A 26,944-nucleotide genomic window follows, 5' to 3' on the forward strand; every position below is an offset into this window, starting at 1 on the left:
GGGTGGAGGGGCTTCAGGTTTCTGAGTTAGGGGTACTGGAAGAGCACCAGCATCTGAGATCTCCAGACCACATTAACCAAAGATCCATGGCTTCTTTTTCTGCCGCGTAGGTGTGTCTACTCAGGAGACCACATCTGAGCTCAGCTTCACGTGGAGCCCATGGGTTTCAGGAAGGAAAGGAGCTCCATGAACCAGCTGAGCATAACTGTGGGGATATATGCATTTTTCCAGCAGAGAGGGCCCACTGCTTTCATTAATTCTTGGGGGAGTCTGTGATCCAAAAAAGGGTTAAAAACCACCATCCTAGATCTTTAGTTTGTTTGTTGAGCAGATAAGCAGGGATGGGAAACTGAGTGTTTGGTTAAAGAGTACCCACATTAAGCTAACTTGGCTTGCTGTATTATTTTCTTCCCACCAGACAGTGCTATGGTGTAAATCTGCTGAGATGACAGTTGTGTGAAAGAGCCTTGGTTATGTAAGGTGTTATTCCTGCCTAAAGAAATGGAAATAATTATCGTGAATTCCACAGCTGTTACCGAAGAAACAGACTTTCTATCTTTTTTTAAAAAATTAATTAATTAAATTTTGGCTGTGTTTGGTCTTCCTTGCTGTGCGTGGGCTTTCTCTAGTTGCCATGAGCGGGGGCTACTCTTTGTTGCGATGTGCGGGCTTCTCATTGCAGTGGCTTCCCTTGTTGCGGAGCACGGGCTCTAGGCACGCGGGCTTCGGTAGATATGGCACACAGGCTTAGTTGCTCCACGGCATGTAGGATCTTCCCGGAGCGGGGCTCGAACCTGTGTCCCCTGCATTGGCAGGCGGATTCTTAACCACTGCACCACCAGGGAAGTCCCAGAAACAGACATTTTCTAAACTTCTTTTTCTTTTCTGATTCCTTTCTAGTCATCAGAACCTTCTCTTGGTCCTTAAGGTTGGACCATCTTTTCATATTTCATAGAGTTTTAGCGACTTGTTAGGATTTTCTATCTTATGACTCACTGGATTTTAATTGCATTTGAGTAACAATTCTCAAGATGAATGGTGACCCTTTCGAGAAGGACGTTCCTTAGGTTACAGTGCCTCACCCCAGCCTACAGTGCTAGATAGAGAGGTGGGATACGCAATGGGAGCTGGGCACGACAGGTCATTGACTTGCTGAAAGTAACTCAATGTTACTCTACACAGTGGGAACATCAGTTTCAGAATGGGTGGGTTCAGACTTGCATTTCCAGTCATCTTCTCCTACCTGAGGAGATGTGGAGGGGCAGCCTGAGGTCATGCTTAAGTGTCTCTAGGTCATGTTTGAGGCTGAATTACTACTAGGAAGACCCGGAAGTTAGCTGGCTCTGGAGAATGTGTCATTTGAGCAGAGCCACTGCTCTTCCTGCCCTGGCCGGTCAGACAAGTCTGCTCTTACAGCAACCATAGGCCACTTTCTAGAGTGTTGCCAGCACGAAACTTCTAAGCAAACAAAGAAATAGGCTACACTTGTAGATGTGATTTCATTGCATGCTACTCAAGGTCGCATAATACATTTACATTTTGCCCCTCAAATTAAAAAAACAAACCCCAAAATCTTGTGAGGGGCCCCCTCTGATACCATCCCTAGCAGCCAATCCCTGCTTTGATGAGCTCTCCTGTCCTCTAGTGGCCGATACAATATACAATATAAAATATTTCCGGGCTATGAAAAGGCAGCCCCTGTTAAAACCTCTGGACAAATACTATCATAAGTAGATGCTATGATAAGTAACTCAGAACTGACATACAGGTCTCAACCTAGAAGACATCTCTGCCCTTGATCTTATTTTTTCTCTACATGTGTGGGTCCCTTCTGCATCCTTATACATACATTTCACCCCTTTTTCCATAGATGTGTTTGTAGAAGTAGAACCTTGGATGCAAAGGGCACTTCTCATAGGCTTTGGAGGACGTAAATGGCCAATTTGTTCTTCAGTGAGATGGAGATATTTTCAGCAGCAATGTACAAGAATGCCATTTCTCCAAGCTGTGCCAGCTGTGGGTATTTGCAAAGTGATAGTGAATAATAGTATCTCATTTTAAGTTCAGCTCTTTTACTAATGTAAGGATGAACTTTTTTTTCCAAACGTACGTAGGCTATTTGGGTGTGTGTGTTTAATGAATTACCTAATAATGTCTTTTGCCCATTTTTTTCTCTTGGGTATTTATTTTCATCTTACAAATGTTAAAAAACTCATACTTTGTCATGATTATTAACTCTTTCTCTTATCGTGTATGTTATAAATTTCCTCCCAGTTTAGAGTTTGCTATGGAAGTTTTAAATGTATATGTATTTAATCTATGCATCTTTCTTTTATTTTGCCTGTATTTGATATCTTTCTTAGAAATAACTTCGCCACTCTGACATTATGTAAACATTCACTTATAATTTTTCAGGTATATCTTTTCATTTTTACATTCAAATTTATAATTCATTTGGAATTTATTTTGGGGTAAGAGAGATTTCATTTTATTTTCATGCCAAATGATTAATTAGTTGTTCCAGCAATCTTTTTTGAATGATCTATCCTTTCTTCACTGAGATAAGATGCCACTGTTATCACATAAAATTTTATTCTATCTACATTTGCTATTCTATTGATTTATCTGTCAGGGTGTGTGTCAGTAACATTAAACTACATTTTTTTTTTTAATTATTTATTTATGACTGTGTTGGTTCTTCGTTTCTGTGCGAGGGCTTTCTCTAGTTGTGGCAAATGGGGGCCACTCTTCATCTCGGTGCGCAGGCCTCTCATTATCGCAGCCTCTCTTGTTGTGGAGCACAGGCTCCAGACGCGCAGGCTCAGCAGCCATGGCTCACGGGCCCAGTCGCTCCGCGGCATGTGGGATCCTCCCAGACCAGGGCTCGAACCTGTGTCCCCTGCATTAGCAGGCAGACTCTCAACCACTGCGCCACCAGGGAAGCCCTAAACTACATTTTATAAATTATACTCCATTGCTCTGTAACCTTGAGCAAGTTATTTGATATTTCTCGTACTCAATTTCTTTATGGGTAAAGTTATTTCTATTTTATTTGTAATTATGGCTTCTCTTTCATTTCTTATACTGTTTACTTGTATTAAGATTTTTTTCTTGAACTTTATCTACATTATTAGTTTTTCCATGAAGCCATAATTCTGATAATCTTCTTTATTTCATTCATTTCTGCTTTTATTTTATGATTTCTTTCCTTATCATTTTGAGATGTTTGCCTTTTTTCCCCTTATTCCTTGAATTGAAAGCTTAGGTCATTAATTTTGGAATCTTTGTTTTTTAACACTATAACCTGTTACTTGTAAGATAGATATTTTTCACAGTTTGTGTCTCTGAAATTGGATTGGTCTTACCGGTGCTGTGGGCCCAGTAGCCCATGTAAAGTAACTGTCATAAACTTTGCTGGATGAGCACTGAATAATGCAGGCGTGAGGTCAATTTAGGTGGAAAATGTGACCTTTAGGGGTTGAGTTGAAAAGTGATTCAGTAATCAGACTTTTGAATGTAAGGTTTAAGAATGCCTTCACCAATTTATTTATTTATTTATTTTGTGGTACGCGGGCCTCTTACTGCCGTGGCCTCTCCCGCCGCGGAGCACAGGCTCCGGACGCACAGGCCCAGCGGCCATGGCTCACGGGCCCAGCCGCTCCGCGGCATGTGGGATCTTCCCGGACCGGGGCACGAACCCGCGTCCCCTGCATCGGCAGGCGGACTCTCAACCACTGCGCCACCAGGGAAGCCCCTTAACCAATTGATTTTGCTTATATTTTCCTTCTTTAAATATGCACACGAGTGATATGTGATTAAAATCTATATCTAAGTAAGTCTGAAATGGTGCTTCAATAGGTATTAAGTGAAAGTGCTAAGTGATAAAGCATGTGTCATAATTTAATTGGCAGCCTCTGTTCTTTGTGGTACATAGAATAGTAATATTATTACAGTGTCTTACATTCAGTAAAATACAGTTTATGCATTTAAGGTTCTAGGTTCTAATTACTGCTTTAGTTGAGTCCCACAGTTTTGATATATTGTACATATGTCATTGATCATTAAGTACCTCATGAGTTCCGTTATGTTTTCTTCTATCATATGAAATACTTAGAGGTGTGGTTTGAGTTTCCAAGCTTATGGATGTTTTTTGGCTGTCTTTTTATTATGGATTTCTAATAGTATTGCATTGTGGTCAGAGAGTGGGGTCTGTGTTGTATTCATTGACACCACATTTGTGGTTCCGTGTCCGGGGCTGCTGCGGACCTGTGCTCTCTCTTCACAGCTTTGCCCTCCACTGGGCTCCACTGCATCCCAGCTACTCACCCCTCAAGCAACCAGTTGGCCCTCATGTACCGAGGGCTGCTCTAGGCTCTGTGCCGTGTTCCAGAGCAGCTCTTCCCACACTTGGCTGGCTCTGAGAATCACCTGAGGTGCTTCTTTTTATTTTTTAAAATATTTATTTGGTTGCACCGGGTCTTGGTTGGGCCGCGCAGGCTCCTTAGTTGTGGCATGTGAACTCTTAGTTGCGGGACGCATGCGGGATCTAGTTCCCTGACCAGGGATTGAACCTGGACCCCCTGCATTGGGAGTGCAGAGTCTTATCCACTGTGCCACCAGGGAAGTCCCCTGAGGTGCTTCTTAAACATACTGATTCTCGGGTTGTCCCCTGTAGGTCTGGGTCAGAGCCCTGGAATCTGCATGTTGAACAAGTGCCTCAAGGTGATTTTCATGACTGGACACATATAGGGAGTCAGGAAGAGGGACAGGATGGAATGCAGGGCAGTGATGGAACTGGGCTTGAAGAGGAGGAAGTTCACTGCCAAGCATGAGCCTAAGAGGTAGAGGGAGACTTATTAAAAATGTGGGTTCCCAGGCTTCACCACACGAGATTCCAGTTTGATGGGTCTGTAATGGGATTTGGGAATCTGTATTTTTAAATTACTTATTATATTTTTTGTTATTTTGTTTTTGTTTTTATCTTCCTTCCCCCACCCGCGTCTTTTTTTTTGTTAACTCTGTATGCAACAGTCCTTACCCTGAGAAACCCCAGGATGGGGGTATTGTGAGGGGAGGAAGTAGCTCAGCTGGCCTTTAAACTTTGTAGAGTCATAGGCAAAGTCCTCTTAAGAGTAAAGGGTTTGGTGGTAGGGTTGGGACTTGACAAAGGTGGAAAAAATATGATTCGCTTGATAGATGAATTTGAGAGGGTGTTGATAGGAAACGAATAAAGAATTGGCTAAGGGTCAGTTCCTCTGACAGATGGTGGGAATTTGCCCAGGTGCCTGGCATATGCCACATACATGTGAATCATGATACTGTGTAGGTGGAACAGCAGTCAGTCTAAAAATGTACTCCAGACTCAGAGAAGTCCGACTCTTGTTTCTTAAAATTCTCCTATAACCGAGAGCTTACATTTTATCTGTGGAGCATCTGTGCTCTCTGAAGGTGTGCATAAAGAAGTGCAATATCCAGTCATCTGATTTTTTTTTAAGTGACTGGACAACGCACACACCTATATAAAATGATGAGAGAACAGATTGACTTTCGCATAGGAGTCATTGTACAGCAGAGTGAAGACGGTGGGTGTGCTTCTCTATCTGACTGTCCTTGGGTTTCAGGACTTGTAATCGTGGGTGGTTGGGGAGTTATAATGCTTTGCCATTTATTCACTCAAACATTTATTGAGTATCTATTTGTGCCAAGCACTGCTCTGAGTGCTACTAAGATGAATAAGACACAGTCTGGTGGGGAAGATGTGATATAAAAGAATGATGACACTGCGGTGGGAGGGGAACCCGTAGAAGTTCTGAAGACAGTTCTTTGGATTGTGATCACCAGCTATACTCGCTAGTCGTTCTATGAATAAATCCTTTGGGGAAGTTTTCTTGAGATGCTCAATACAATGTACAGTGATATATAGCTCAATTCAGACCTTCTTTCTTCCACTTAGTTTAGTTAGAGTAGGTGAACTATGTGGCCGGGGGACAAGCAATCTAACACAGAAGTTAGCCTTTTTAGACTTTAGTGTTATAGGAGCTGTGATCCAACCTGGGCCAACATGTTTATTTTCTATGTGGTCTTGGTTGCTCAACATTCTGAGCCTCAGTTTTCTCATCTGTAAAATGGAAGGATAAGTAATACTTCTGTCTGTGCGTTGTTATGAGAATTAAATGAGATAATGTGTGAAGATGTTAACACAATCTCAAGTATACAGTAAATGCTCAAACTTTTTTTTTTTTTGGCTACGCCATGCAGCCTGTGGGATCTTAGTTCCCTGACCAGGGATTGACCCTGGGCCATGGTGGTAAAAGTGCTGAGTCCTAACCACTGGACTGCCAGGGAACTCCCACAAATGTTATTTTTTAAAAAGAAATTATTTATCGTCTAGGAAACAAGATAAAGTGGGAGGTATTTTCATGAATGTAATCAAATGGTGATATCTATGTGTTGCAGGTACTAAACTCAATTATTTTCTGGAATCTAAGGGATGCTTTGCCAACATAATGTCCTCTGGCAGAAGTGTCAGCCCCTCATCTTCTATTGAAACAGGTCTAAGCGTCAGTGGGCCTTTCAGCACCGGCAGAGGGTCTGTTCACCCAGAGTAAGTAAGGGTCCAGGGAAGAGCTGTAAACGCTGGGGTCAATTCTGACCAGGGGGCCAACAGTCTGAGGGGTAGTGTGACATATTTGGCAAGAGCATGGATTCTGGAGCCAGACTGGGTTCAAATCTTACTCTGTCACTTGGCATCTGAGTGAATTTGGGCAAATTACTTCACCTCCCTGGTGAAGCTTTCTTATCTGCAAAATGGGGGTAATACTTCACAGTTGTGAGGATTAAATGAGGTAATACATACACTGTAAAGAGATTAGAAGACTCCCTGGCATACAATACAGGCTGTGCAAGTGCTGGCTGTTATGAAGGTGAAATTAAACTACATATTTTTTGGGAATACATACATACATACACAGGTGATAAATCTTAAAGAAAATCAAAGAAATGATTACCATAACAGTCAGAGTCAGGACAGTGGTTACCTCTCTGGGAAAGGGACACACAGATGGTTTTTGGGGAATGGGAGGAAAGGGCTGGCCATGCTTTATTTCTTCTCGCGGATGTTGGCCTTAAAATTATTTGTAAAACTGTATTTAGAAAAAAAGTATTCTGTACTTTGTTTATATTTCTTTTATGGTCAAATGTTTTGAAAACCTTTTTCTAACAATTTTTGTTATAAAGAAAGTAATTTAAGTTCGTTGTAGAAATTTTGAAAATATAAAAAACAGTATTAAAAATAACAGTCACAATAATCTTATCTCTTAGGGAATCAATGTTAACATTTTATTTTTTTATATGCATGAGAAAAAATTGATTTCTTTCTTATGCATAGAAATATGTATTTATTTTTCACAATTAATATCATATTATACTACTTTTTTGCAAAACCTGCTTTCTCCAACTCTGCATTTACTCACTCTTCCACAATCATCTGTTTATCTGTCCATGTCCTCTTCCCCTTGAGCCTAAGCTCCCGAGAGGGACTGTTTGGACCCCCGGTGTCTAGAGCAATGCCTGCCACAAAATATACTCAGCTAAATGTTTGTTGAGTAAAACAAAGTAGGTGGATATTTCTAAAGTTCTTTCGGAAAGTTTCCTTTATCCTTGCAATCTTTTCTACACAGTTTGTTTGGCAAACACAAATACATAAAAAATATTTAGAAGAGACATATTTCACCCCAGTGTCAAAATTATGATACGCTTTGAACTGGGAGGGGGACTCTGAGTTGTTGCATTTTTGCTCTATCTGCACACTTCAAAAGTTCAAAGTTATTAGTGTAGATATGTTTATTAAAAACTAGAGATCGAGGACTTCCCTGGTGGCGCAGTGGTTAAGAACCCGCCTGCATGGACTTATATATACTACCAAATGTAAAATAGATAGCTAGTGGAAAGCAGCCCCGCATAGCACAGGGAGATCAGCTCGGGGCTTTGTGACCACCTAGAGGGGTGGGATAGGGAGGGTGGGAGGGAGACGCAAGAGGGAAGAGATATGGGGATATATGTATATGTATAACTGATTCACTTTGTTATACAGCAGAAACTAACACACCATTGTAAAGTAATTATACTCCAATAAAGATGTTAAAAAAAAAAAAAAGAATCTGCCTGCCAATGCAGGAGACACGGGTTCGAGTCCTGGTTCGGGAAGATCCCACATGCTGCGGAGCAGCTAAGCCCGTGTGCCACAACTACTGAGCCTGCGCTCTAGAGCCGGCAAGCTGCAACTACTGAGCCCACGCGCCACAACTACTGAAGCCGGTGTGCCTAGAGCCCGTGCTTCGCAACAAGAGAAGCTACCGCAATGAGAAGCCCGCGCACTGCAACGAAGAGTAGCCCCCGCTCGCCGCAACTAGAGAAAGCCCACGTGCAGCAACGATGACCCAACGCAGCCAAAAATAAATTAAAAATAATAATGAGAATAATAAAATAGATTAAAAAAAAACAAAGTAGAGATCGAGCTATACAAGACTTGTGAGTTATGGAACTCGGGTTCTTTATGACTTTTAGGCAACATAGTCTAGACTTAACCTGGAGATCCAGCTCTGCCTCTGTCTGGGGTGTGTTTTATCGTTAGCTGCCTTGAGGGCCCATTTCCCTTGCAAATGGAAATGATTCTATTGGCCCCACCTATATCACAGGATGTTTGTAGGGAGCAAACAAGACTATCAGTATGAAGTTGGTTTGAAACGATTCAAATATCAGGGTGATGTAATATTATGAAAAAAGATCCTATGACTTGATAACAGTTAACTACATCTGAAAGCATTGTCCAAGGCCATCTATCAAATGCAAGGCCACTTAGACCAGAAGTGATTGCTTTTTCTGTTGACACGCACAATAGTTTGCTGTAGGCCTTTTTAACTGCCAAGAAGTTAGGCACTAAACATAATGCTCTGTTATTACAGCCATTTCAGTCTAGGTTTGTTTTTGATTATTTCTGCCTCTTCTCTTTATACTGACTGATTTTTTTCTTTCCAGTCAATGGTTTAATTGAAAACGTATCTTTTTTGGTAACAGTTTTATTTGAAGCATAATTCACATACCATATAATTTACCGGTTTAAAGTGTACAAGTCAATGGTTTTTAGTGTATTCACAGAGTTGTGCAATCATTACCGCAGTCAATTTTAGAACATTTTTGTCACCCCCCAAAAGCATCCTGTACCCTTTAGCAGTCACCCCCATGTCCCCTATCCCCCCAGCCCTGGAAACCACTAATCTCTATTTTATCTCTATGGGTGTACCTGTTCTGGGTGTTTCATATAAATGGAATCACCGGTATCTGGTCTTTGGTGTCTGGCTTCTTTTATTCAGCCTAATGTTTTCAAGGTTCATTCATGTTGTAACATGTATCAGTATATCACGCATTTTTAATTTTTATTTTATTTATTTATGTTTTAATTTTAATTTTTATATTTATTTATTTGGCCACACCGCATGGCTTGTGGGATCTTAGTTCCCTGACCAGAGATCGAACCCAGGCCCTCGGCAGTGAGAGCACAGAGTCCAAACCACTGGACTGCCAGGGAATTCGCATCATTCATTTTTTTTAAAAATTGTGGTAAAAATTATGTAACAGGACGTTTGCCACTTTATCCACTTTAAGTGTACAATTCAGTGGCATTAAGTTATACTCACACTGCTGTGCAACTATCACTACTATTTTCAAAACATTTTCATCACCCCAAACAGAAAACTCTGTGCCCATTAAGCAGTGATTCTCCATTCTCCCCTCTCCCCATTTCCTGGTACTCTAATCTAATCTAATCTACTTTCTGTCTCTATGAATTTACCTATTCTAGATATTTCATATAAGTGGAATAATACAATATCTGTCCTTTTGTGTTTGGCTTATTTCACTTAGCATAATGTTTTCAAGATTCTTCCATGTCGTAGAATATATCAGAACTTCATTCCTTTTTATGTCTGAATAATATTCCATTGCATGTATACGCTACATTTTATTTATCCATTCATCTATCAATGGACATTTGGGTTATTTCCACCTTTTGGCTATTATGAGTAATGGTGCAGTGGACATTCTTGTATAAGTATCTGTTTGAGGGTCTGTTTTCAGTTCTTTTGGGTATATGCCAGGAGTGGAATTGCTGGGTTATATGATAATTTTTTAAAAATATTTATTTATTTGGCTGCGTTGGGTCTTAGTTGCAGCATGTGGGATCTTTGTTGCAGCATGCAGGATCTTTTCTTTCGTTGCAGAGCATGGGCTCTTTGTTGCGGCGCATGCGCTTCTCTAGTTGCGTCGTGTGGGCTTAGTTCCCTCATCAGGGAACTCATCAGTTGCATGTGGGATCTTAGTTCCCTCATCAGGGATCGAACCCACGTCCTCTGCATTGGAAGGTGGATTTTTAACCACTGGACCACCAGGGAAGTTCCCCAATAATTCTATATTTAACTTTTGGACACTAAACTGTTTAAGCATGCACCTTTTGAATATATTTCAGTCCCCTCAAATTGTGAATATATAAATTATATGCTCATGGACTTTTATCGAGGAGTAGTCTTAGTTCTCATAGATGAGGGGAATTCTAGTGTAAGATCAGCTTCTAACTTCCAATTTAAGCACATTGAAGAATCTAATCCTTCTGCTTCCTTTCCAGCCCTGCTGCAGATTCGGATCTGAAATCCTCCTCCTCACATTCTGATCACTCCTCTGAAACCTCACTGCCTGAAGCCCGAAAGGATAAATATCGCCAGGAATTCAGCCTGCTTAAGTTGCAGACAAGTGAGTAAGTCATAGGTCCTCCTCCACTCCCAGGGTCTTTGCAGAAGGCTGCCATACTGTTGGGTGCCATTCACTGAAGGCCCATTAGGTGCCAGGCATTCAACACACTTCACCTCTAATACTCACAACAACTCTGCTGGGCAACTATTTTTATGTGTTTTGCAAAAATAAAATGCTTTTATGTAAAAACCATAAATGTACTGTAGCAAAATACTAAAACAATAAATAAGTATGTAGAGTATAAAAACCCATACCCCAATATTCTCCAATAATCTTCCCATTCTGCCCCATAGCTGTGAAGAGTTTGATATATATTCTTTGAGAATTTTGAAATGTATATATGTATGTATACGTTTATATATATGTATGTTTGTATATATATATATTTATTGCTTGTAATATACCACCATATTTTCACTAGTAGAAAATAATACACAAATTATTTTCACTAGTAGAAAATAGTACACAAATTATTTTCACTCAAAGTAAATAGATCATGGACCTCTTTCTTTGTCAATATGTATAGACCGGGGCTTCCCTGGTGGCGCAGTGGTTGAGAGTCCGCCTGCCGATGCAGGGGACACGGGTTCGTGCCCTGGTCCAGGAAGATCCCACAGGCTGCGGAGTGGCTAGGCCCATGAGCCATGGCCGCTGGGCCTGTGCGTCCGGAGGATGTGCTCCGCAACGGGAGAGGCCACAACAGTGAGAGGCCCGCGTACTGCAAAAAAAACCCCACAAAAAACAAAAAACATATAGACCTATGTGGCTAATACAGACCTACCCATTTTACACAGAAGGAAACTGGGGCTTGGAGAGATTCAGTCACCCATACGAGTACACGAACCTAGGAAATGAAGGGATGGGATTAGAACCCAAACTTGCTTGCTTCCAAAGCCTGTGTTCCTTCTCGGCCACCAAAGAGCACAAGAGTTTCTTAAGCAACCCTAGAGCTGTCAGGCGATCTTTTATTGTTTAAAATCACTTTAGCCATTTTACAGGAAAAGGGTCAAATGAGGAAACAGAGACACTGAGAGGTCCAGTAACTAGCCTAAGGTCTCACAGCGGCCTTTCTCCTTGGTCATAATCGTATGTACACATTTCCCTGTGTCACTGTAGTGCATGCATGTGCCACTGTTGCTGCCAACGCCATGTATCATCCGGTTAAGATGCCATGGGTGTTCCAGCCCTTCCCTGGTTGATGGGCATTCTGTTCTTCCTACACACTTATTAGAGAAAGGTTGGATTGTAGGTGGTTGTAAAACTGTCTCTGAGCTTCCTAACCCATACATCACTTCCAACCATAAAACTGGCTTTATTTTTGAAGGGGAGGGTAAAAAGGGAAAAAAAGAGAGCCCTCTTAGACAGCTTTCTTCCTACTTCCCTGCCTTTTGTGCCTAGTTCCACAGAGTCTGACACTGCCCTCGATGTAGAACCAGGGAATTATACACGTTATACACATTATAGTCAGATAGAATTATACACATTATAGCCAGATAGTGCCTGGGGGGCGGTTCACAGTGTTTTGTCATCCAACTACATTGTGACGCTGGGAGCAGTGCTGATGGAAGGATTTCTGATGTCTTGCAGAAGATGGGCAGCGTCCTGAGTGGACATTTTACCCAAGGCTTAGCAGCAACATCCACACCTACCATGTTGGAAAGCAGTGTTTCTTCAACGGGGTCTTCCTCGGCAACAGGAGGTCTCTATCAGAGAGGACGATGGACAAGTGCTTTGGGAGGAAGAAATATGGTAATGTTTTCCTCCTGGACCTTAACTATGCAATGTTCAAAAATACTCCTGAGTCATGATTCTGCAGGCCCAGCATCACGTGGCTGGGGGCAGCCCTGCGGGGTCACCAGGTCACCCAAGTGCAGCCAGGAAGATAGGAAAGTGAAGGGGATGGTTGGCAGATTGCACTTTTTGGCATAGAACTCACAACATATGCTGATCTACATTTTTGTTTTTCTCTGGATTTCATAAAATGCTAATGTGACATTTAAGTCATCAGATAAGTTCTCTCAGATACTTATTAATAGAAACCTCCACTGAAGTCCGAGGAAAATAATTCAGGTTTTAATTAAATGCTGCCTGTCATATGCATTTAAATCGTACTTTAGATTCTCTTTTTTTTAAAAGTGCATTCTTTTTTAAAAATATTAATTAGTTAATTTATATTTCGGCTGCGTTGGGTCTTCGTTGTGGTATGCGGGCTTCTCATTGCAGTGGTATCTCTTGTTGCGGAGCATGAGCGCCGGGCACCAAGGCTTCAGTAGTTGCAGCACGTGGGCTCAGTAGTTGTGGCACGTGGGCTCAGTAGTTGTGGCGCGTGTGCTCAGTAGTTGTGGCTCACAGGCTTTAGAGCTCAGGCTCAGTAGTTGTGGCACACGGGCTTCATTGCTCTGTGGCATGTGGGATCTTCCCGGACCAGGGCTGACTTCCCGCTCCTAATTGAGATGCAGCCATAGGGTGGAACAGGAAGGATTTATTTTTTAATTTTTATTTATTTATTTATTTTGGCCACACTGCGCAGCTTGTGGGATCTTAGTTCCCCAGCTAGGGATTGAACCCCGGGCCACAGCAGTGAAAGCACAGAGTCCTAACTACCGGACCGCCAGGGAATTCTCAGGAAGGATTTATTTAACTGGTTTATGTATGAAAACAACTGAGAAAAATCCAGAAGGGATTAAGTTTAGCTTTCTGTTGCTTAGGCATGCTCTTGGCTACAAGTAAGAGAAAAATCAAATTATCACAGACTTAAATCATAAGATATTTATTATGTAATTAACAAGAAGCTTCGACAGCTAGGTGACCTATATAGTCTGGTTGCCCAGTGATGTCATCAAAGATGTAGGCTCGTTTTGTTTCTTTTTGTGTGTGTGTTACCATTCTTCGTAGTGTTGGATTTTCTTGTCTTGATGCTTGTCACCTTATGGTCACAAGATAACTGTCGCAGTTCCAAGAATCATTTTTATATTCAAGACATGAAAAAGAGGAAAATCTCTTGTTGCCTTCCCCTTTTAGAAGGAAGGAAAAGTTTTCCCATATGGTCCTTGGGAAACTTCCTTCCACTCGTGTCTCACTGGCCAGAACTGGGCCAACTGCAAGTACGTATCAAAAGTAAATGAGATTATCATGATGATCCAAATCCTAACCCTAACCCATCACTTCCCTCCTAACTCGAAAGTAAACATTGTCCTGAATTTTGTGTTTATTATTCCTTTTCCTCCCTCCCTCCCTCCCTCCCTCCCTTCCTTCCTTCCTTCCCTTTAATGTTTTTATTGTCTTGTCTTCCCAACTAGATAAGATTCCCTATTCTCTAACCTTGAATTTTCCAGATTAAAAAAAAAAAATTGGGGGCTTCCCTGGTGGCACTGTGGTTGAGAGTCCACCTGCCGATGCAGGGGACACGGGTTCGTGCCCCGGTTCGGGAAGATCCCACATGCCGCGGAGTGGCTGGGCTCGTGAGCCATGGCTGCTGAGCCTGCGCGTCCGGAGCCTGTGCTCTGCAATAGGAGAGGCCACAACAGTGAGAGGCCCGCGTACCTAAAAAAAAAAAAAAAAAAAAATTGGGATGCGGGTGGTATTAGCCTAGTCCTAATTTCAAATAATAATAACAACTGCTACCATTTCTTTTTTTTTTTTTTTGGCCATGCCATGTGGCATGTGGGATATTAGTTACCTGACCAGGGATCGAACCTGAGCCCCCTGCAGTGGAAACGCAGTCTTAACTAACCACTGGACTGCCAGGGAAGTCCCCATTTCTTTTTTTTAAGCATTACGTGGGTATACTATTTTTATTTATTGACGTTTAAATTTCACCATTAAATATGGAACAGAAGTATATGCTGGCCCTATGTTCAGATTTTTGAAATAAAGATAAATGGATAGATAGCTTTAAGGGTGCAACATACTAAACATTGCACGATATATATTAAACAACTTAGATTATACCTTTATACATTTAGTAGCACAAGTATAGGGATAAGCCATGCAGTTGAAGGAAAAACCTGTTCAGGACTGAACAGAGAGGTCCTTGGTTGCTGACAGAATCTCCCCTTGACTTCAGACTTGAGACAAACCAAGGAGTCTTGTCAATATACAAAAACCACTGAATTCAGGACAAACAGTAGCCACTGGGTAGATGCTAAGGAATTGGCTCTTGCTAATTCGGATTGTGGGGACCAGTCTGAAGGGTTGGCTGGATGCTGGAAATGCTGCAGCCCAAGTCCAGGATCTGTAGATTAGAAGAGCAGTCTAGAGACAGAATGGTTAGTGCATTCTTCAAAAAGCTCTGGTTTTCCAAACAAGTTCCTAGGATACTTTCCCCAAACAGGGTGCTACCATTTCTTGAGTGCTGATTATGTATACAGATTATTCTCATTCAGTACTCATGATAGCTATGCAAAGTAGACATTTGAAATAAACAGTTTATAAATGAGGATTCTAAGGCTTAGGGAAGTTAAACTGCCCAAGGGCACAGAACTAGAAATTGCAGAACTGAATTTGGACTCATGGACTCAGGCGTGACTGATTTCACAGTTCAAGCCCTTCTCACCACTTCTTATTGTCACCTGACCTTTACTTGTCAGTACCCTGGTTTGGGTTTCAAAAGATAGGGTCACTCCACTCTCCTTGCTTTGAATCCTCAGCATTTCATCCTCAGGAAGCACTCAATGTACAGATGTAGTTGATGTTATTTCCCTGCACTTAAGAGCTAATAAAAAGTTTAGCTGAAGAGTCTTAGCTATTGAAAAGGGTTTTGAAAGAGTAAAAAATAGAAAATTAAAAAATCAAGTACTCCAGTAACTCAAGTACTTCCACCAATTGTGCAAATGGCTTTTCTGAGTTAGCTAGAGAAATTTGGGCAGGTAGGAAACAGCTTATTCAAAATCTTCCCCAGCTCTCCCTTTGGCTTGTATCTTGTGAGTACAGGTGAATGGAGCAATATCAAAACAAGCATTTAAAAATTAAGAAGAGGGTCCTGTTCATTGGGTGTGTGAGCAAAGAAGGAGGTTGTGCTTCCAGCCATGCATCCTTGCTTCTGATCCCAAGGTGGTTAGTCTTGCAGTCCAGGATTATTCCCTTAGGAGATGCATCTGGTGTAAGGGGTGCAGGTTTAAACCTAGTTTAAACTAGGTGCAGTTTAAAGAGGTGCAGGTTTAAACCTAGTTTAAACCTGTACCAGGCTGACTCCATGTGGTTAGTTACTTATTCCTGGGGCGTTGGAAGCGGCTGGGTTGGGTGTCAGAGCATGGGCTGAGGAAGCAGTGTTTGCTCAGCATCAGTAGACTTTTTCGTGACTCCTCTTCACCAGGAAGGCCACCTCCTACTGCTACACTACCCTAGTCTTTGAGTCAGAAGGAGTAGCAGAACCCTTATTAGTTGATTTCCTCCTGAGACCCAGTCGGAGAGGCAGAGCCCCAATTAGAGCTGCTAATTCCCGGAGGGATTCAGGGATTCAAAGTGCACTAATGTTCAGGAATGAAAAGATTTCAAGTCAGAGTTCATGCTAATCATTTCAGATACTTTTGATTCACCATTCATTTTAAACCAAAACATCCCATCCAAACCTAAGCTATTCTTCTTTCCCAGGGTGAGGTAATCATAACAACACCTTTTATTAATTAATTAATTTATTTTTGCTGTGTTGGGTCTTCGTTTCTGTGCGAGGGCTTTCTCTAGTTGTGGCAAGTGGGGGCCGCTCTTCATCGTGGTGCACGGGCCTCTCACTCTCATGGCCTCTCTTGTTGTGGAGCACAGGTTCCAGACACGCAGGCTCAGTAGTTGTGGCTCACGGGCCTAGTTGCTCCGCGGCATGTGGGATCCTCCCAGACCAGGGCTTGAACCCGTGTCCCCTGCATTGGCAGGCAGATTCTCAACCACTGCGCCACCAGGGAAGCCCAACAACACCTTTTAAAAAACGTCTCAAACATAGGCTCGCACTTTATTTGTTTTTTTAATCTGTTTTTTTACAATTTATTTTTAATTTTATTTTATTTTAGGCTCACACTTTTCATCTCTTCAAGGTGAGACAATCACAAACAGAACATTAAGATACCTATATGTACCTCATAATAAAACACTAAATTATCCTGTTTCCATTGTCATGTCAATTCTTACAGCAAATCTGTGGATCATCTTCAGCCCTTTTTATGATTTTGTTTTCAAACTCCATTCACAGTTATTGATCCCAGGAATGGAATCCCAAAGGTAACTCCAGGAGATAATCCATATATGTGTCCAGAACAGAGTAAAGGCTTCCACAAAGCAGGATCAACTCTCCCGCCAGGGAATTTTTCAATGTAAGTGTATGTTAATACTAGGGTTATTTAGTTAACTTTAAAGGAACTGTATTTCTTTCTACTACATATAAATTATATTTTACAAGGGGTGAATCTCAACAAGACATATTTGGTGAGAATTTCTAAAAAAATCTGTACCTAGTTCCTTAGTGTATGCACATGTACATGTGTGTAATTGAAATCATACACAGGATCTTGACTACAAAAAGGTGGTTGTTAATTTTGTTCCTGTTATTATCAACAAATATGAAGACGTCAGTTTTCATACTGAATCAGATTGTTGATTAGTGACTACTATTTGGATTGACTTGTACTTGCGACTAAGCATTGAGGAGAAATGGAGGGTCATTAAATTAAAAGAGAAAACAGTTGATATAGTACATAAAAATATTTTAAAAAATCAATCATGTTCCGAAGAAAACAAAACCACTAATTTGAAAAGATACGTGCACCCCAATGTTCATAGCAGCATTTTTTCCAATAGCCAAGATATGGAAGCAACCTAAGTGTCCATTAGCAGATGAATGGATAAAGAAGATGTGGTGTATGTACACAATGGAATATTACTCGGCTGTAAAAAAGAACGCAATTTTTGCCATTTGCAACAACATGGATGAACTTGGAGGGTATTATGCTTAGTGAAATAAGTCAGACAGAGAAAGACAAATACTGTATGATATCACTTATATGTGGGATCTAAAAAGTAAAACAAACTGGTAAATATAACAAAACAGAAACAGACTCACAGATATAGAGAAAAAACTAGTAGTTACTAGTGGGAGGGGGAGGGGCAAGACAGAGGTGGGGACTAAGAGGTACAAACTACTATGTATAAAATAAATAAGCAATAAATAAATAAATAAATAAATAAATAAGCAACAAGGACATATTGTACAGTACAGGGAATATAACTGACATTTAATAAGAACTATAAATGGAGTATAACCCTTAAAAATTGTGAATCACTATGTATACACCTTAAACATATTGTAAATCAACTATACCTCAATAAAAATTAATCATGTTTGTTTTAATGATGTTTACTAAAAATGGTAAAAAAATAATAAGAATTATGGCCCTTAACAGTTTTGAAGCCCATACGTAACAATTAAAACCAGAAAATAAGGCATTTTATTGAACACAATGATGTATTGATCTCTTTGCCATAGAAACCACACCAATCTTCTGGTTGCCTTTTCTGTTTTTCAGAATGCCTTATGAAAAGAAATTTGATACATTTATTCCACTTGAGCCTCTTCCACAAATTCCCAAGTGAGTTCTCTCAGCATGTTTCATATTATCCTATCTTTATGAAAATATCAATTGTTTATTTTCTCCTATGGAGGAGCTCATAGACACCGAACACATAGGGACCTTTTGAATCCCAGCAGGTGGGTGAGGCAGTTTGAATGGAGGGTTTTTGGTTTCGAAGGTCAAGTGTCTGTGGAGTCTGGCAGCTGGGCTGCTCACATCTTCAACAGGTATGATTGACAAATACCAGATGCCATGTGTAGTCCTAGGTGTGCACTGTGAGGGGTTTGATGTGGAGCAAAAAGTCAGGGTCCCTGCTTCCAAAACATAAGAGTTTGTTAGAAAAGACAGGGCTTTCCCTGGTGGGGCAGTGGTTGACAGTCCGCCTGCCCATGCAGGGGACACGGGTTCGAGCTCTGGTCCGGGAAGATCCCACATGCCACAGAGCAACTAAGCCCATGTGCCACAACTACTGAGTCTGCGCTCTAGAGCCCGAGAACCACAACAACTGAAGTCCACGCACCTAGAGGCCGTGCTCTACAACAAGAGAAGCCACCGCAATGAGAAGCCCGCGCACTGCGATGAAGAGTAGCCCCTTCTCACCGCAATTAGAGAAAGCCCGCGCACAGCAATGAAGACCTAATGCAGCCAAAAATAAATAAATAAATAAATTTATTTTTTAAAAAAAAGAAAAGAAAGGCATATGCTTAAATGAGTGCAGCCAGGGAGGATGGTTAGAGTTTGAAGAGGTAGAGAGCAAGCTATTGGAGTATTTCTGTATTTGAGGGAAGTATCATTCCTCTGATGTTATATGTTAGCTCAGCTCCATTCTGAACCTTATACATTTTGATATGCAGGTTATCCTTATTTTTTGAAGAATTCTGCAGTTCGCATTGGTACTTTCCTTTTGGTTAAAGAATTCCTTAGTAGATAGATTTTGAATTTCCAGGTAGGAGAGCTTTTTGGTTTTTATTTTGTAATTCATTTTTACTTTTATCACCTTGTGATCAGAGAATATTGTTTTTATTATTTTTACTTTATGGAACTTATCAAAATTTTCCCTGTGATCTAATATACGTTCGATTTTGGGACTCTCTCCACATGCATTTGAAAGTACATTCTATTTCATCAGGATTCGAAGTTAGATTCATACCCAGAAGATTTATCTTATTGATTATTCTGTTTAGTCCCTATATTTTCTTACTCATTTTTGTCCACTCATTTTGTCCACTTGGACCAAGAGTTGTTGTGTTATAATGTCCCAATATTAGTGTGTTTCTATCTTTATTGTTTTTTTTAATAGATTTCTTTTTTTTTAAAAAAATAAATAAATTTATTTATTTATTTTTGGCTGCGCTGGGTCTTCGCTGATGCATGCGGGCTTTCTCTAGTTGCAGAGAGCGGGGGCTAATCTTTGTTGCAGTGCGCAGGCTTCTTGTTGCGGAGCACGGGCTCTAGGCGCACGGGCTTCAGTAGTTGTGGCTCACGGGCTCGAGAGCGCAGACTCACTAGTTGTGGTGCACCAGCTTAGCTGCTCCGCGGCATGTTGGATCTTCCCAGAACAGGGCTCGAACCTGTGTCCCCTGCGTTGGCAAGCGGACTCCCAAACACTGTACCACCAAGGAAGCCCTATCTTTATTGTTAATTGTAGCCATTAGCATTATAAAAATATCTTTCTTTTTCTCATTTAATGCATTTGTCCTATGTTATACCTAGCCAGATATTAAGATTACAACTCTTACTTTGTTTTGTTTGCATTCGACTAATATTTCTTTGCCCATTCTTAGACTTTTGAATCACTTTGTTTTAGGTCTTTCTCTCAGACAAAGAATTGGATTTTGCTTTGTGAGCCAATTTGAAAATTTCTTTTCTTTAAGAGGTGAATTAGGGCCATTTGCATTTATTGATTTGACAGATTTGATTTCAATTCTATCATAATAGTTTATGTTATATGTATTATGTGTATTATATTTACCCTGAGTCTTTCACTGTTTTCTTTGATTATTTCAACAAAAGTTAAAAAATTGTTTCTTCTGATGTTTAGGAATGCTTGTGTTCTTATCCTGCTGGTTCTTTATGCTAATATCTTTCTATATTGCTGTTCGTCCTGCTTTTCTTTTTGGCCACTGCCTCACGGCATGCAGGATCCTTAGTTCCCTGACCAGGGATTGAACCTGTGCTCCCTGCAGTAAAAGCACAGAGTCTCTTTTTTTTTAATACTTTATTATTATTATTTTTTTAATTTTAATTTTATTTATTTATTTTTGGCTGTGTTGAGTCTTCATTGCTGTGCATGGACTTTTCTCTAGTTGCGGTGAGCGGGGACTACTCCTCGTTGCAATGCACGGGCTTCTCATTGAGGTGGCCTCTCTTGTTGCGGATCATGGGCTCTAGGCGCTCGGGCTTCAGTAGTTGTGGCTCGCGGGCTCCAGAGTGCCGGCTCAGCAGTTGTGGCGCATGAGCTTGGATGCTCCGTGGCATGTGGGATCCTCCCGGACCAGGGTTCAAACCCATGACCCCTGAATTGGCAGGCGGATTCTTAACCACTGCGCACAGAGTCTTAATCACTAGACCGCCAGGGAAGTCTGTCGTCCTGCTTTTCTTACTTGGGCTTCTACTATTGGGTTGTCAGCTTTAAATGATAACCATTACTCCCACCTATTGCTATGTGTGGTAATACTCCAGCAGGTTTATCAGGGTATTTTCTCAATCATGATGCACTTCTCCCTAAAAACATGAAAATTTTAGCTGCCAAAAGGTGAAAACATTCTTCGTCTTCCTGCTCTGACTCATCCCAGGAACCTTACTTCCTGGTACCTCTCAGAACCCACACACTGCAGCCCAGCATATGCCCTTTCAAATCTCAACAGACCTGGGAGGACGCTGGGTGTCTGTATTAGCTGAGGTCCCGGCAGAAAGCAGAGGCACACTCAGGTGGGATTCTGAAGACAGTTTAATGAAAGGACTGTTTACCAGTGTGTGGGCAGGTTGAGGAAACTCACATGGGAGGGCGGAGCACCCAGGGGCTCCCACCAGTGCGAAACTTACTACTCCTAGATCTGAACAGCAGGAGGAGGGCCCATGGTTCATAGAGCAGCAGGAGATGGAGAAGGGCTGTCTGAAAGGACCTGCGGCAGAGGAGAATACAGCGGCTCCAGAATTGGGGTACCTCAGGAGATAGGGTGGGAGCTCAATAAGACATACCCCAACCTCTGTCTTTCCACCTTCTGATCTCCTGTTGGTGCCTCCCATTAGCCAAGCCCAGCTCAAAGGTGGGGGCAGGGAGGAGTCAAGGTGATGCAGGCTACTGGGGTCAACTTCTTGGGTAGAGAGGGATACAAAAGAGATCTGGGTTTGGGGCGGGGGCAAATGGTGAAGACTAACACGGTGTTTGATTTTGCTTTTTTGCAGCATGGGAGGCCTTCTTACTTTTGGAGGATGTAGTGCCTTGTCTGCTGAAGGTGTTTGTAAATTTTGCATCAGACAAACTCAACTCAGGGTATTGTTTTCTTCCCACAGCTTGCCTTTCTGGGTGAAGGAGAAGGCCAACAAGCTGAAGAATGAGATAAGAGAAGTTGAAGAGCTTGACAGTTGGCAGCCAGCGGTCCCCTTGCTACAGAGTTTGCTACCTGTTGGTGGGTCAAAGAACCTTCAAAAAGTAGCATAGGGGGCTTCCCTGGTGGCGCAGTGGTTGAGAGTCCGCCTGCCGATGCAGGGGACACGGGTTTGTGCCCCGGTCCGGGAGGATCCCACATGCCACGGAGCGGCTGGGCCCATGAGCCGTGGCCGCTGGGCGTGTGCGTCCGGAGGCTGTGCTCCGCAACGGGAGAGGCCACAACAGCGAGAGGCCCATGTACCGCCAGAAAAAAAAAAAGTAGCATAAAAACTGGAGGCAAGCCCAGAAGAGCAGGCTTTTGAGAGGCTTCACAATGGAGACGAGAGAGGCAGAGAGCCTCTCCCAGAGTGGATGGTGCCCTTTGCCCTGAGATGGCCCTTGGGCAGATGTCATGGCCATGTGTCACCATGTGTGGTTGAGAACTGTTAGTCTTGTAATGGAGCACAGCCTTTAACTCCGTGCCTCTATCCACAGGTTCTTTGGACTTTCCAAGACAGTCTTGAACAGGAACAGGTCCAGGAAGCAGGCACTGACTGTCCTCGGGAGAGCCTTTTCCTGTTAATTGCTTCTGTTGGTGCGACTGTTCTAAATCAGTGTTTGACTTGGATGCAGAATCACTGTGTTTTGCCTCTTTTAACTTTTTTGTTTTGGCGGCGCTGCACGGCTTGTGGGATCTTAGTTCCCCAACCAGGGATTGAACCCGGGCCCTCCGCAGTGAAAGTGCAGAGTCCTAACCACTGGACCGCCAGGAAATTCCCTTAAGTTTATATTTTGAAAACTGTCAAACTGATAGAAAAGTTGCGAGAATCGTACAACAGACACCTACATAGTCTTCACCTAGAGTCTACAATTAACAGAGTTAATGTGTCCAGAGTTGTACACATTCTCTTTTTCTCATATTATTATTATTATTTTGCTCAATTATTACTATCAATTTTGATAAATATATTTATTTATTTATTTTTGGCTGCGTTGGGTCTTCGTTGCTGTGCATGGGCTTTCTCTAGTTGTGGCGAGCAGGGGCTACTCCTCGTTGCAGTGCGCGGGCTTCTCATTGCAGCGGCTTCTTTTGTTGCGGAGCATGCGGAGCATTAGGCGCGCGGGCTTCAGTAGTTGTGGCACGCGGGCTCAGTAGTTGTGGCTCATGGGCTCTAGAGCGCAGGCTCAGTAGTTGTGGTGCACGGGCTTAGTTGCTCTGCGGCATGTGGGGTCTTCCCAGACCAGGGCTCAAACCCGTGTCCCCTGCATTGGCAGGTGGATTCTTAACCACTGCGCCACCAGGGAAGTCCCTTCTCAATTATTTGAGAGTGAGCGGCAGACATCATAACCCTTTACTCCTACATACCTATATACTTCAGTGGGTATCTCCTGAGGTCAAGGGTAATCTTGTGGTTCACTGAGAACCTGATAGCTGTGCGGGGCTGACATCTGGGACATCTAGGAGTGCCCATCTGAGTGCAGGGCACCACTTGGTCCTGCCCAGCCCCTGATGAGACCAGGCCTGCTGCCTCCACGGGGTCTTTGGACTCATTCCCTCTCCCTTGACCAGCCTTGACCTTGGCTGGTTTGGCCACACGTTGCCCCCTGCCTTGGCCCCTCTCACATCTTTATGCCCTGCGACTTTTCTTCCCGTCTGGGCCCGAAACGCACTGAACAGCCCCCATCCCTTGCAGTAAGGAACTCTGACCCTGATTTAGCACATCTACTGGCCAAGTTCCCAGTGGACTCTGGGGAAGGACTGGGAGCCCATTTGAGATGCCTTCTGTCCTTCCAACACTGGGGAACTCCAGGAGGGGTTGTGGCCTGAGCCTCCCTGGGGGATGGGGCGGCCACTACTGACTTGAAGAGTCAACACTGAGGCTCCCAAACCTGGACTTTGTAAGAAATACATGCAAATTAAACATTTCTTGGTGCACATGGAGGGACCCTGCCTCATATCAAAAAAGAAGTCAAAAATCCCAATGGCTTGTTTTCCGAGGAAATGTGTATGTTTCTACCAAGTACGGAGAGGGTGTGACGGCACCTTGCAGTGGTGATGGTGTGAGCATGGGAGTGATCATCTGGCTAGAAATGTGTTCTATTGGCTGAGCGCAGTGTGGGCTGGAGGAGAAACCAGGGTTCTCTAGGAAAGGGAGGACAAAAGGAATGCATGAGTCACAATTATACTAAAATTCACTTGCTGTTTATTTGAAATTCAAATTTAACTGGGATTTAACTGGTATTTTAATTTGCTCGATCTGGAAACTTACAGCAGAGGTGGACCAAGGAGATGGATTGGAGGGCTACCTAGGAGATAAAATTGGCAAGACTCTGGAATGACTTGGATGTGGGTGGGAGGAAGTTATGGGGGAAGGAAAAGTGGCAATAGGTGGATGGTGGTGCTGTTGCCAGGGCAACATATAGTGTCTAGCCCATGTGGTGGCTTCATACACCTAGAGAAAGATGCTTTCTTGGTGGACACAGTCCCGTGGACGCATTGCCTGGTGAGCAGTGTGCAAGCTAGATTTCAGCCCCCACTTTTCCCTTATGCAATGAACCCTTTACACAGCCATACATGCCAGTCCTGTGCTATCCCTTGAAATAAGGAATGCTGGAGAAGTATAGGTTTTCTAGGGGGAGTTCTTTTTTTTTTTTTTTTTTTGGCAGCACTGCGAGGCTTGTGGAATCTTAGTTCCCCAACCAGGGATTGAACCCGGGCCCTGGGCAGTGAAAGCGTGGAGTCCTAACCACTGGACAGCCAGGGAATTACTGAGGGCTCAATTTTTGGAAGATGAATTTGAGAAACCTGTGACACACCCAAGCGGAACTGTCCAGTATGCAACTGGGCTTATGAGTCTGGGGTCTGGTATATGAGTGTGGAAAAAAAAAGGCTCCTGTGAGAAATGTAAATCCCAAGCCTGTGCCCTGTGGATGCAGGGTTAGTTGTAAACGACTTGATTGGAATATTGATCCTAAACTGAGAAATGAGCTCAAAAACACTCTTGAATCTCTGGGGCCTGACAATAAGCATAGTCTCTTTGGGAACACTTCCCCACCCTAGGGCACAGGGGACTCCCCAGAAATAACAACCATGAAGATGAGTACCTGAGAAAAAAATTACAACTGGACTCACCACAAGGGAGTATCAGTAGGTGAGACTCAAGCCAATTTAGATGATTAACCATGGTTAGCATTACGGTATGAATTACCAGCATTTAGGGTGCATGGAATTCCATTTTGTAGTAACTGGACACCGGGATATTAGTTTTTCCTAACACTAGCTGAGGAGTTTCTAAATGGGAGAGGGGCTTATGGGTGGCAATCTGGTGGATGCGGGCAGGGCTGGAGGACCTGTCTTGAAATTGTATTTGCAAAGCAGTGCAATATTTCTACTTAAATTCCATATCCTTATTTGGGGAGATGATGAAGATGATGAGGGTGGCTAGCCCCAGCTCCTCTCCATCCCTTGGTGTTGTCACAGGCTTTTGACTCTAATTTTAGCCCTTTCTTGCACAGTTTCTTTTTATTTATTTATTTATTTGGCCATGTCAGGTCTTAGTTGCAGCACAAGGGCTTCTCTCTAGTTGTGGCACACGGGCTTTAGAGTGCGCGGGCTCAGTAGTTGCAGTGCGTGGGCTTAGTTGCCCCATGGCATGTGGGATCTTAGTTCCCCGACTAGGGATCGAACCCGCATTCCCTGCATTGGAAGGCGGATTCTTAACCACTGGACCATCAGGGAAGTCCCCTGCACAGTTTCTTGATGGTAAAAAACTGGACAAGATGGAAACTAGAATTTCGATTAGACATGCAGTCTGCGTGTTCAAGGGTGCCTTGGGGGACACCCTAAGGGGGTGCAATTTGTATCATAGGTATGGGAGATCTAATTTTCTTGTAGTAAGTGTCTTGTTCTCAAAACATCAGTATTTTGTGACAATTTTCCACCAGGTGTCAATAAAGTGTCTTGAGGAAGGGGCACTTTTTCTATTTGGTGAAAAGGTGACATGGAGGGGGTGTAAAGGTGGTGCTGAGTGGGAAGGAGAAGCCATCATCATGGGCTCTTGGAATGTTAGATCTGAAATGGCTCTTCAGAGAGGACCGGTTCAACTCTGGATGTGTTAGGAATCTGGCTTGCAAATAACAGATACCCAATTCCAACTGACTGAAGCCAAAAGGGGAACTAATCATTGGAACTCAAGGACAGGAGGCTTCCCTGGTGGTACAGTGGTTAAGAATCCTCCTGCCAATGCAGGGGACACAGGTTCGAGCCCTGGTCCAGGAAGATCCCACATGCCACAGAGCAACTAAGCCCGTGCGCCACAACTACTGAGCCTGCGCTCTAGAGCCCATGCTCTGCAATGAGAGAAGCCACCGCAATGAGAAGCCTGCGCACCGCGATGAAGAGTAGCCCCTGCTCCCCGCAATGAGAGAAAGCCCATGCGCAGCAATGAAGACCCAACGCAGCCAAAAAAAAAAAAAAAGTAGCCCCCACTCTTAACTAGAGAAAGCCTGCGCGCAGCAACGAAGACCCAATGCAGCCAAAAATAAATAAATAAATTTAAAAAATTAAGAAAACAGTAGATTGTAAAATAATATTAAAAAAACAACAACAACTCGCACCAAGGACAGAGGAACATATTGGATCCAGGGACAGTGGTGCAGCCAAGACCTACCTCTGTCTTTCTGTACTCTTCTCTCTGCTCCTCTCAATGCACCTGGGACCTTCTTTCTTCCCTTCTTAGTCTACGTTGTACAAAACATGGTGGCAGGCAACTCCTGGGCTTCACATGTTAGAGATTCATTGGCCAGCAGAGAGACTGGCTTCTTCTAGGTTTCAGTGTCAAAATTCCTGGGGAGGAGACTTAATTGGTTCAACTTTGATCAGATCAATCAAATGGCATGTGTGTGTGTGTGTGTGTGTGTGTGTGTGAGAGAGAGAGAGACAGAGAGACAGAGAGACAGAGAGACAGAGACAGAGAGAGAGAGAGAGAGACAC

At 42.8% G+C, this 26,944-nt stretch overlaps 1 protein-coding gene across 4 annotated transcripts in view; it reads left to right on the top strand.

The window, feature by feature from the left end:
- SPATS1 (spermatogenesis associated serine rich 1) overlaps nucleotides 1-22,939 on the top strand; it is a 53,956-nt gene extending 31,017 nt beyond the window's left edge. For 2 of the 4 annotated variants that reach the window (XM_027127416.1, XM_027127413.1), the window contains exons 4-9: nucleotides 6,457-6,604; nucleotides 10,679-10,803; nucleotides 12,391-12,552; nucleotides 16,985-17,105; nucleotides 18,315-18,377; nucleotides 21,876-22,116. In XM_027127416.1, coding sequence (XP_026983217.1) covers nucleotides 6,457-6,604; nucleotides 10,679-10,803; nucleotides 12,391-12,552; nucleotides 16,985-17,105; nucleotides 18,315-18,377; nucleotides 21,876-22,023 — 767 coding nt within the window. In that variant the 3' untranslated portion in view covers nucleotides 22,024-22,116. Of the gene's footprint in view, nucleotides 1-6,456; nucleotides 6,605-10,678; nucleotides 10,804-12,390; nucleotides 12,553-16,984; nucleotides 17,106-18,314; nucleotides 18,378-21,875; nucleotides 22,117-22,446 lie in introns of those variants that run through there. The other 2 variants (XM_027127414.1, XM_027127415.1) reach the window with 2 other exon arrangements.
- Nucleotides 22,940-26,944: the final 4,005 nt, after the last annotated feature.

Source organism: Aethalodelphis obliquidens, unplaced genomic scaffold (genome assembly GCF_003676395.1).
Source record: "Aethalodelphis obliquidens isolate GAN/ISIS:26980383/991018 unplaced genomic scaffold, ASM367639v1 scaffold31, whole genome shotgun sequence".
NCBI classification, from domain to species: Eukaryota; Metazoa; Chordata; class Mammalia; order Artiodactyla; family Delphinidae; genus Aethalodelphis; species Aethalodelphis obliquidens.